This window comes from Saccopteryx leptura, chromosome 11 (genome assembly GCF_036850995.1).
Source record: "Saccopteryx leptura isolate mSacLep1 chromosome 11, mSacLep1_pri_phased_curated, whole genome shotgun sequence".
In the NCBI taxonomy this organism is placed as follows: Eukaryota; Metazoa; Chordata; class Mammalia; order Chiroptera; family Emballonuridae; genus Saccopteryx; species Saccopteryx leptura.
Window position 1 is genome coordinate 10,364,065 of NC_089513.1, and position 12,120 is coordinate 10,376,184.

The 12,120-nt window shown below is 46.6% G+C and overlaps 1 protein-coding gene across 1 annotated transcript in view; it reads right to left on the minus strand.

Moving 5' to 3' along the window:
- Positions 1 to 12,120, minus strand: part of PHLPP1 (PH domain and leucine rich repeat protein phosphatase 1) — a 201,520-nt gene that overhangs the window by 22,072 nt on the left and 167,328 nt on the right. Inside the window, exons 10-11 of the mRNA XM_066352344.1 lie at positions 11,728 to 11,883; positions 961 to 1,161 (exon numbers count right to left, since the gene is read on the minus strand). Of these exons, the coding sequence (XP_066208441.1) occupies positions 961 to 1,161; positions 11,728 to 11,883 (357 nt within the window). The remainder of the gene's footprint in view (positions 1 to 960; positions 1,162 to 11,727; positions 11,884 to 12,120) is intronic.

Consider the following 12,120-nt stretch of genomic DNA (forward strand, 5'->3'; position numbering starts at 1 on the left):
ATTAACATCAAACGAAGGAAAAAACTACAGAAATAAACATGTCCTACAAAAAAAAGCATTGCAGTGCTTTAAGTCGGTGCCATTTGTGCCTTTCCCCTTCAGAAAAAGTTTAAACACACTGCTCGTCCTGACGGCAGCGGAGGGAGCCCGTGCCAGGATTTTGCTTTGGCCCAGGACTCAGATGCAGTTAGCAGAATACCAGAGGGGTTAGCATCTGCTTCTTTGATGTGTGGGTATGTGTTCCAAGTCCCAACTTGTGAGATGGACACGTGCCACTGGCATGCAAGGGGAGTAGATCCTTCGTGGAAGGCTCAGCGTGTGGTTCGCCAAAAGCCAGACACAACGCTGCTGCTCGTAAAAAACTAGAAATCCACATCAAAATATTAAAAACGGGATCTTCTGAGAGCCCGACAACATTGGTAGCGTCACATTGTTTCTATGGTTGCAGAGGCCAACCCTGCTTCTTACACCAGTAGCACAAGCACCAAAAAGCTGGCCGCTGATTAAGCACCTTCAGTTTCCTCATTTATGTTTTAATTACCACACAGGATATTAGGTTAATTTTTTTTCAAAGTTAATTTGGCTATGAGGAAGCAAAGGAAAATACACATCTGCTAAACAGCATACCTTGTTTCAAAACGGTAAGACCGTTGTAGTGAGTGGGCGGTGGATACACTCCTATTAGGAAAGCCCACCTGTGGATACACTCCTATTAGGAATGTGGATACACTCCTATTAGGAAAGCCCACCTGTGGATACACTCCTATTAGGAAGGCCCACGTGTCTCCCGTGGGGGAATGCTGCGTGGGCTTATAGGAAAGGCCACTGTGAAGAAGAACCAGGGCGGAGCAAGCTCTCCACGGTCTGGGAGGGGAATATGTCAGCTGTCACCTCCCTTTCCACCTGCGACCCCGTTTTCAGAAACGCGCCAAGCAATGTCGCTGCGTGGCCTCCGCTTACCTTGCCGGGAAGCTCTGGAGCCGGTTATAGGCCAGGTGCAGGACCTTCAGGTGGGGGTGTCCGGTGAGCAAGGGCATGCACTTGTCGCTGAGGTGGTTGTTGGTCAGATACAGCTCCTGCAGGACACTGCTGGTCTCTTCCGAGAGCGTGGCCGGCGGCAGCATCTCCAGTCTGTTCGCGGAGGCGTTCAGGAACCTCAGGCTACGACAAAACGCAATGAGATCCGCGGGTGAGACTCCAGTCCAGAGTCCTCAGAAAGCCGTTCTCGGGTGGTGACCTAGCACGTGGGATGCTGGGTTTAGAAACAGCAGTTTAAAGACAGGACCTGGCTTTTGCAGGCATCAGGACACCTGGCCCTGCTGTCTATGTTGAACATAATATTATCTATGTGTGTTAAATACGAAGAGAGAGAAATTAATTTTTATGGAAGCACAAAGGTGAGAGGAAGTGACTAATTTAATAGCTGATGGGGAGTGGGAGAGTGTGCTCAAGTCAATATTTTGTCTTTAGGAAGAGAAAAACAATTGATTTTTTTTTGAAAGAGCACCTATAGTAATAAAAACAATTGGACATTAGGTCACAACACATCTAAATCACATAGCAACTGAGTCCTTGTCAGTGTGAAGCCAAAACCACACTTTGCCGACCTAGATTCACAACGGCAGGATGTGATTTGTTCCCATCACGGAACACCGTGAAGCCGGGAAGGTGAAGCGCTCCGATCGCATGGTCAACAAGGGCGAGCCTCACAAACGGAACGTTGAAGGAACGAAGTGGAGAACAGAGGATACACCACGCAGTCCGTCACCACAGAGCGTGGCACCAGGCACCCAGGGCTGCGACGTTAGCACTAAGGGGAAGGAAGCGAGGTCCAGAAGAGGGTCTCTGGTTTTTCTAACGCAGTAACATTTCGGTTCTTGATCCAGGTGCTGCTTACATAAGTGTCACTTTTTGAAAATTCACCAAGTGCTACACCTATGATTTGGCCCCTTTTCTGTAAATACATTAGCCCTCAAACATTTTTACACTAAAACAAATAAACCTATATATAACACATATATATAAACCTATATATAAATATATATATGCACATATATCTGCAACTGGTTATCCAAAGATAGGGTGAGCAATGGCTAAAATATGAAGACTGTTTCTGTACCCCAAATAACTAAAATCGTCAAGAACAGTCATCCTCCAGGGATTGTGAGACACAGACAAAGGCAGAGCTGCAGACCCGGAAGGGAGCCCTGGCTGTGGCCAGGTCCACGGTCATTCGGCAGGGAAGGTCCCAGCAGGGACTGTGTGTGGCTCCCGGCTCAGACAAGCCCCGGCCTCACGATGGCTCTCTGCGGTGTCGTCTCCACTGTGGAGCCACAGCCGCCCAAACATGCACAGCGTTCAGCCCGCACGGCTCACCGGCTGCGGCTCGCCGGGTCAAAGCTGCCCTGCCTCCTCCCCTAGAACGACCCTGGTTAATGAACTTCCAGTCTCTTGTTTTAAAATCACCTGGGTCTAAAACTGTCAGCATTCAATTCAGGACTATCCTGCCATATGTTTGGGGGGAAATAAAAAAGAATAATATCTTCTTTAAAAAGAATATGGACTACCAGGTCCAGTTCTTTTCGATCTTGGCTAAAAAAAAAAGGCTTTGCTTTCAGGAGTCATCCCCAGAGCTGTCATTCCCTGCTCCCAATCCACTAATACTTCCCAATCTTGCAACTCCCACATGCTTACACACACACACACACACACACACACACACACACACACACACACACGGCTCCACTACTTATCCAAAGAAAAGCAGCTTCCCCAAAATAGAACATTTTCCATTAAAGAAACACGTATTCTGTTGACATTTATTAAAAAAAGAAAAGGAAGCTAGAAAAGGGCTGTACAAACCATAAATAGTCATGGGAAATTACAGTCGTGCGTGCTGCAGAGGAAAAAGGAAAGGTCATTCATGCCGTTTCTGAAATGGCTTTGAACCAGGAAGGAAACCCGTTTCGCGCCATCGTTCTCCAAAGAGCTTTGATACGTCTGTTCCTTTAGGTCCCTGTCTATCCATCTGACCTAAATACCCTGCTAAGAATTCTTCAGTGCAGAATTAGAAAAAATTAAAATGGATCGTCCTAAAACACCCTGGGCAAGGGCTGGCTGAGAAAACATCTGACAACCTCATTCAAACACAACTCTCTAGGAAATACGTACTAGTTATAGAGGCAGGAAAAGGAAGAGAGGAATGAATTCATAAATGTTTGCACACTTGTAGGCCAGAAAGAGAGGGGACATTGTTTTGAAAGGAGAAAAAATTGACAAGCAATGCTTATCTAGAAAATCACTCACACCACCTGCATGAAGGCAAAAACAGTGATTTCCAGCCTGACCTGTGGTGGCGCAGTGGATAAAGCGTTGACCTGGAATGCTGAGGTTGTTGGTTCAAAAGCCTGGGCTTGCCCGGTCAAGGCACATATGGGAGTTGAAGCTTCCTGCTCCTCCCCCCTTCTCTCTCTCTCTCTCTCTCTCTCTCTCTCCTCTAAAATGAATAAATAAATAAAAATAATTTAAAAAAAAAAGTGATTTCCAAAGAGATGTTTTCATTCATGGTGTTGAAATCTGTCTGTACTGCAGCAGCTATGTACTTTTTATGGGAAATTAAGGGGTGGGGGGAATCTCACATCCTCTCCCTCCAGGAAATAAAACTAAGTTGAAGATACAATGGCTGGTCCCCAAGGGTTACATTTGTGCTGAATCAAGCCTGACTGAGTCATCTTATTAGTCAATGGGCAGAGAGCAAACAAGTGGAATAAAAAGATTTTTTATTATAATGGTCTCAGGAAAATTAAATTCAGTACCCATTCTCTTAAAGAGAAATTGCTTGCTGGCCTGACCTGTGGTGGCGCAGTGGATAAAACAATGACCTGGAGTGCTGAAGTCACCAGTTCAAAACCCTGGGCTTGCCCAGTCAAGCAAGGCACATATGGGAGTTGATGCTTCCTGTTCCTCCCCCAACCATTTCTCTCTCTCTCTCTCTCTCTCTCTCGTTTCTAAAATGAATAAATAATAAAAATAAATAAATAAATAAAAATGCTTGCTCTGCAGCCTCATGGTTTCAGGATACAAATTAAATTGGTTTAATGTGGGTGTTGTATTTCCACCAGAATGAGCAACTGCTTTAATTTTGCAAAAATTAACAGTTTTCCTCAATGAATAGGGTATATCACCCCACCCCTCTTGCTTTCAGTGAAATCCCTAAAGCACTGAGTTTGGTCTCAACCTCCATAGGATGTGATTACCCGTCAGGCTTCATCCTTATAGATTTCCGTAATAACTGCATAAACTACTGTTCTATGTGCCAGGAGAGGCTTCACCCGTATGGCCCTCTTTTCTGTGCAACCCTTTTCTAATTAGGAGAAAAGCAGTAACACACCACTGCTTTCTCTCCATGTGCACTGGGCTTTGTAGAGACCACAGCTCTTTCCTATTTTCTATTTCATTTGATTCTCCCCCTACCCGAGAGGCTCCCCCCCCCCATACTTCACAGAAGACAGAAACTGAAGCTGAGAAACGTCAAATTACTTGGCAATAGTTATAAATAGGAGTTAGTAGCAGAGCCAGGAATAAAACACAGACCTCGTTAGTCTTAAGAGTACACGATTCCCTAACGGACCTTTCCAAGATTCAAGTGGTAAAAGACAGTGGTAATAATAATAAAACATGGTCCTGAGGATACTTTCATAGGCCCTTCTCTCCAAAACAGCTGAAGGTCCAGCAGGGCACCTGCCGGGGAGCAGGAAGACCACACATGCAACCACACTTCAAACCCAATTCTTCAAATAACCTAATATACAGCACAGGACTCAACACGTTCCTTAGCAGAAGGGCAGACGTTATAGAAACCAGACCCTGGGGTAGGGTCCTGCCCTAACGCCCTGGGATTGTGACCAACCCATCCCGCTTCCTGGCAATGGCTCTGTCCTTCCTCGGCACGTTCTGCCTACCTCTTGGCTCACCAAATTTTATTTTTTTGGTTTTGTTTTGCTGTCCAGTAATTTCCAGGACACGCTTAAATCTTATAGCCAAACCACCCCCGAAACAAAGCCCAGGACTTGGTAGCACAACACATTTATCGAGTTGTGGGCACACCGGGCGTTCCGCACTTAAATGACTTTCTTGGAGATCAGTCCTGGGACTCCGAGTCTGCTGCAAATGCGAAAGGTTAAGGACACTAAGCCCAGAGAAACTCTTCCACATTCAGACAAACCCCTGATTTTTGGCCCCAAATGTTCCAGAAGTCTCAAACAAAGCAATCTAAATTTCCTTATCATTTGTCTTCACAACACAGCACTCTTGACAATTTCATCCATCTTCACAAGGCTGATCACTGTTAAGCAAGGGCTTTCAACTTTTTTATGGCAGTAATCAAGGGGACAAAATACATTTTACATGGCCACCAGTACAGTGCACATGCAAAATATCCATGTGTAACCGAAACCAAAGTTTCATGAAGCCATATTTATCCTCCCTCTGACACTAGGATTTTCTATTTAATTTTTAAGTGCTGGTAGAAACCCATTAAATTAATGTTCCACCCCACTAATAAGTTTGAAAAAGAACCACAATTGCTGTCTAGCAACACCACCTAATAGTGGGGATTGCAAGTGAAGAAAAAATGCACATCAGTCCAACAGAATTCACACACTATTATTTTGGAAGGTCTGAATATCTGCCTGGCTCAGGCGATCAAGATCATAAGCCCACAGTGAAAAGGAAAAGAAGTTATATAGATATAAGAATTATTAAATAAGAACTTAAAAATAATTTTAAATTTAATTTTTAAATATTAAATAGTAATTAAAATATAATTAATTAACATTGATGCAGCACTGTCAATTAATCTACAGATTTTATCCTAATTTCATCAACTGCCCCACTGATGCCCTCTATCTGGTCCAGGATCCAGTCCAGGACCCTATACTGCACTTCATTATTATGCCTTCAAACTCTCCTTTAATCAGCCTTATCTGTCTCAAATGAGCTTGACACTTCTGAAAAGTATTAGGCAATTATTATGTAGAATATCTTTCAATTTGGGCTTATCATCCCTAGAATAAGGTGATGCATTTTGGCAAAATACGCAGAAGTGACATTTTTGCCCTCTTATCAGCAGGTTCATGATCCTCAACTTCGATCCCGAGGTAGTCTTATTAAGTAGGTTAGAGGAAGGCCTCAAAATCTGCAGCATTAAAAAATCTGATGGCTGGCCAGTTGGGTCAGTAGAGTTCAGCTAAGGGCCAGGAATCTGCATATCTATTAAGTAATCTACAGGATTCTACAGACACTTCGAGGAATATTGTTTTATTCCACTATGGCTCTCAAAACATTAGAACTTCATGAGAGAGCTCTCCATTAAAAAGAAAATAAAATGTGTAGGCAACTCAGCTCTTGAAAATGCCAGCAATATCTGTCTTTGCCAAAAGGCACCAATTGTCATGGTCAATCGATTATGCTCTCCCAAATTTACTGTTCCCTTTTAGGCCCCTTGATGTTTACACATGTCCTGTCTGAGTCACTACCACTTATGGTCCGTAATGTGACTAACACTCGGGGGATATCTATTAATTACCATGTACTTCCATGTGTGCATACACCCCCTAACCCCCTTTCCCACTCCTGGAAATGCCTCGTAGTGTTCTAACCAGGGATAAAAACAGACTCTCGTGTCCACCCACAACAGCAACCTCTAACGCCCTCTGAAGGGTCCCCTGTGGCTTTGTTAATCTGAGTGATCTCATCAGGAGTGGTTCTCTGACCATCAAACGAGAGTGCAGATGCACGCTGGATTAGGAAGTCAGACAGTGCCAAGATTTCATGCAGAACAGAAGGACAGTGATACCTCGTCCATCCACTCTGGAGGTCCGTGGGGAACACCAACGCCCGCCCCGGCCCATCTGTTGATGAAATCTGATGATCTGAAATTCTTCTGGGGGTTTCCATCAAGAAAATCTTCAACTCTAAGCAAGAAGAGGTAAGAGGAGCGACCTCGGCCGATAAGATCCAGATTGGAATCCCCACGGGTTCACCCCGCAGAACCAAATCCCAACTTGACCCTGAGATAAAAATCACAGTCAATTTCTCAGCAACATACGGCCTGTCCTGTTTCACCTATGTCTCCGGTTTCCAAGCTGCCAGTGAAGAGCAAGTCAAACTCAACAAAACCTCAGGACGACCAGGAGAGTAGGCTTGTAAACGGAAATTCCTCACGGGAGTCGGAGGGATTTTAGTAAACTGGTCTGAAGTTTACAGAGGAAGATAAAGATACCTGTACAAGGAACTGTCATCTAATTCAGAGTCAACCTCCCCTTCCCTATTTGGTTCCCAAACACCTTCCTGCTGCCCGGTAAAAAGCACATTAACACACACCCTCCAAAAGCTGCAGTATCTCACAGACAAGGTTGGATAACTAAAATCACGATATTAGTTTTAGCAGCCAAGATTCAGAGTCAAGAAAAACTCCCACGAAAGCATCTTTTGCTCTGTGTCCAACCATGCATGTTTTCCCGACGGTTCTCTTGAGGTTTCCAAACACAAGTTCTCAGAACACAAACTAAACCGTTTATAACTTACGAAGATTAGTATTCAGGCCCTTTCTTCCGTTATATAACTTTACAGAACTGGTCACACTACTTCATTACCACAGGGAGGGGGGCGGTTGCAAAAGGGATTAGCTATATATTTGTAAGATCTGTATTACGGAGCAAGACAAAGGGGAGGAGAATTGCAGCAAAGTTTCGTCACTTTGCACGTCCTGGTGCTGACCTCCTCGCCAAGGCCAAGTTAAACCCACCCAGGTTTGTTCCTTCTCTCCTACCCTCTCACACCCACCTTTCAGCACGGCTTCCTGTGCAGTCATTCTAAACCCTACATGAGATTGTCAGTGCCTTCAGGGTGACGCCTATGTCCATTGGTCATTGTCCACCCCCTGCACCACTTGGCACAGTGGCCTCAACGTACTAGGTCAGTAAGACGCTGGCCACCTGGAACCACGTGAACAAATCACCAGGAACACCGCCTGCAGGAAGCTTGCCACAAGGATTCTCTCCTAAAATACCCCCTTTTAGTATTTCAAACTTCGTGTTTTCTGGGTTGACCCACTGGCTCCCACCTATCAGTACAAGTTTATTCCTTCCCCCAAGTTCATCAAACCAAATATACAGTATCTCTATGTTTTATGGAATCTAAATTATTATTATTATATTTTAGATGTAGGTTGATAAAACCTAAATTTTTTAGGTTTTGAAAAGGAATACGTAGAAGTATTAAACCCTTTAATAAGCCAGAAATATTCAATAGTTTGGTGAGGATCACTGTAAAATGTTGTTTTTCTTGGCTTCCATCAGGTACAATTAATACAAGAACGATGTTCAAAAATGAAGAGCTCACCAGTTTACCCCACCCTCTTCACAACCCTCTGCGTGCGAGAAGCAAACCTCTTCGCTTTCCTGACGCTGAGTCACCACCAGTCAGATCAGTTGTGACCAGAGATGTGGCTATTGCATGGGTTGGAAAACAAAGGCACCACAATATGCCTGCCTGAAAAAGTTCCTTATCTCAGCCTTTTTTGTCATTTGTTTTTCTCTCACAAGATAAAAGGATGGTGCTTGCTCTTCCTAACTTACCCGAGCCCTTCCTCCAGAACTTTCCTGTGGCAGAAAGGCACTGAGCCGGCCTGCCCCCCTCCTGAGACCTAGAGAGGCCCCCACACAGCCCTCTTCTCCAAAACGCAGTTGGCTCCAGACAGGCCTGACTACTCAGACTACGGAAGCTGCAGCCTAACGGCCAGGAGCTCACACTGTGGCTCAGCTCTCCTGCCCACCCCCCTTGATAGCAACTGTCCTCCAGCAGCGGCCAGTTCAGGCCCTGCATTTTCCACGCCGCATGACTAGGAACATCCCAGTTCACGCAGCCCTCCCTTTCCCAACTCACAGGTCCCATCTGGGAAGGTAGGAAATAGGGAACACGGGAAATTGAGATGCAGAGTGATCTGCTCGGTGTCACGAAGTCAGTCCACACCATGATTCTCAACCTCAGGAGTCAGAATCACCTGTGGGACAATCTACGTTAGAGATGTCCCACTCAACTCCTCGTTAACACATCTAAACACGAACCTCAGGGGACATACCTCCAGAGCCGCCGCCCGGCACCAAGACTGCGGGCCGACTGCCTCGAGAGAACACAACACAGGCAGAATGGTCCCCTTCAGATCAGATCCTCGGAAATGAATAAAGCACTGCTACTGTTCATTGGCGTGTTCCAGCGCTATTTACCTACTCTGTGAGGCACGAACATATCCGACTGGGCCAGAATCAGAAACGGTTTTATATCAGAGACGCCTAAAACCCAAATCCATGTCCCTACCTGTTTCAACAGCTTCAGTGCAGACCCCCAAGAAAACAAGTGGATTCATTAGAAGCCGCACCCCAAGTTTGCCTCAGCTAGCCTTAGGAAAGAAATACAAGGTCACAACACAACTGCAGACTCTCCCCAGGGGAAGGAATCAAACCCCACAGTATTCATAACAACAAAAAGCACACGTCCAGAGCTACCCACACTTGCATGGTGCGCTTTTGTATAAACGCAAAGGCAAGAACAGTTCTTCCAACCATCTGGAAACATCGCTCATTTTGTCAGGGGAGTGATACACAGGACCGGTCAATCACCATCTAAAACCCCCTTTTCTCACAGTTCCCTTGCTGCTCTATAATTATGCCAGTAGGAATCATTGGACATTAAGTGCAGAGAATGAGTGTTTTCAAAAGTGAGGGAAACAGCAGAAAAGGAGAAGGAATGCTAGAAATAGTCCCCTCCTGATCGATCGATCAGAGCGGTAGTTACAGAGGCATACAGAACGTGTGTGAAAATTCACCGAGCAGCAGGCTCAGCAGTTATACACTCTGTTTTGTTTTGTTTTTTACTCAGGTACATTGTGACAAAAAGATTGTTTAATAAGCAAAGGAAAAGGAGTGGAAGAAAACACAAACCCAGGATTGGGGTTAGTACTGAAAATTCCTTAAATTTTCTACTGTTCATTAAACAAACATCTTCTTGAGCACCTTGCTTTACTCATACACGGTGCAAGATGCTGAGGATAAAACTACAGTTAAGACATAGTCACTGGACTCAGAGTGCAGAGTCCACAAGTGGGAACAGCCAAGCAAATAAGAAATTAAACACAGTGTATGATGAGTAGTTGGTCGGAGCAAGCACAGGGATCTGGGACATATATGATCGGGTAGCAAATCAGTCCAGGAGAGCCTGAGTTCTGAGACTGCTACGTCCCCCCAAATCACTGCTACGTTCCCCCAAATCACTGCTACGTCACCTGCAGTCCCACCTGCTGAAACATCCCTCTCCAATTTATTTTTTTAAGGCAAAAAGATCCATCACTATTTCCTTCTCTTAGAGAAGTACAAAATTAAACTTGTCTTTATTATGAGGTACACTAAAAGTTAGATCCTTCACAGTGTCTCTAAGGTTACAGTCACTCCCTGACACTAAACATCAGCAGAGATCAGGACGGTTCAGGTCGCCAGGCTGGAAGCATCAGGAACAACGCACACGGGCTGGGAGGCAAGCACGTGCTCCGAGGAGAGGGAACGCCCAGTTACTCGAAAGCTCTTTCGAGGAAGTTCTGCATGTGGCAGCTCTTCACAGAAAACAGATTTCACTTAATATTTAAATAAGCCTCCCCCTCAAATCAAAACTACTTCTTTACTTAGTGAAATACGTTTAGAAAAAGTGTGTTCAAAAACATAAATGTATTGCAAGGGGGAAACTATGGTAAAGATAATAAAAAGAAAAAAACAAGAGAACTAAGCGAACTCTAAGAAAGCCGACCTCTGTCGCCCAAAGGAGCAGCTGTGTGAAGGTGAGAATAGAGCATCCTGCTAGTTAAGGCAAGCGGGAGCAGGTGCCCGGCCGCACAGGGAGGGTGTGCCCACCGCACAGGGAGTGGGTGCCCTCCGCACAGGGAGCCAGGGTCCTCCGCACAGGAAGCGGGAGCCGGGGTCCTCCGCACAGGGAGCCAGGGTCCTCCGCACAGGGAGCCGGGGTCCTCCGCACAGGGAGCCGGGGTCCTCCGCACAGGAAGCGGGAGCCGGGGTCCTCCGCACAGGGAGCCGGGGTCCTCCGCACAGAAAGCGGGTGCCCTCCGCACAGGGGGCCGGGGTCCTCCGCACAGGGAGCGGGTGCCCTCCGCACAGGGGGCCGGGGTCCTCCGCACAGGGAGTCGGGGTCCTCCGCACAGGGAGTCGGGGTCCTCCGCACACGGAGCGGGTGCCCTCCGCACAGGGAGCCGGGGTCCTCCGCACAGGGAGCCGGGGTCCTCCGCACAGGGAGCCGGGGTCCTCTGCACAGAAAGCGGGTGCCCTCCGCACAGGGAGCCGGGGTCCTCCACACAGGGAGCGGGTGCCCTCCGCACAGGGAGCCGGGGTCCTCTGCACAGGGAGCGGGCCCCCACATCCCTGCACAGCTCACCCCACCCCTTCTCTCCAGAAAGCGGGGAAGTCATTGAGGACCCCATGGGCGAGTCACGTCTCCGTCCCCCACAGAACGGCCAGAGAAGAGGCTGGCACACCATTTTCTTCCTAAATCTCAGAGAGATATTCAAGATGTCCACGTCAACAGTCTCCGGTCTTGAGACAAGAAAGCGAATAAGGGGGCGTGTGGTGACGTGGAAGGAGAGCCAGAAGCGCCGCGTGGCTTTACCTGTCCGCCTTCATCAGCAGGTGCGGCGGCAGCTCCAGCAGCTGGTTGTGCTGCACGTCCAGGACCTCCACGCAGGTTCTGTCCAGCCGCTCGGGCAGCCTCGCCAGCTGGTTGTGTCCTGCCAGCAGCTTCCGGAGACTGCTGTTACAAAGTAGGCTGTGCAGAAGAGGACAGAGACAGAAGGAAACGTACTCAGAGCTAATTTGGGATCAAGACAAAAAAATGAACAGGAGTAGGAGAACACTTAAAGTGATCTCTCCAAAAAAAACAAAGATTCATTCAGAGCAACTGCAAATTCATTTTAATAGACACTCAAACTTGGAGCTGTTCATATTTCAGTTTTTCCATACTTTCAAAAAAGGCAGAGGGTTGGAAATACTATGAAAATAAATG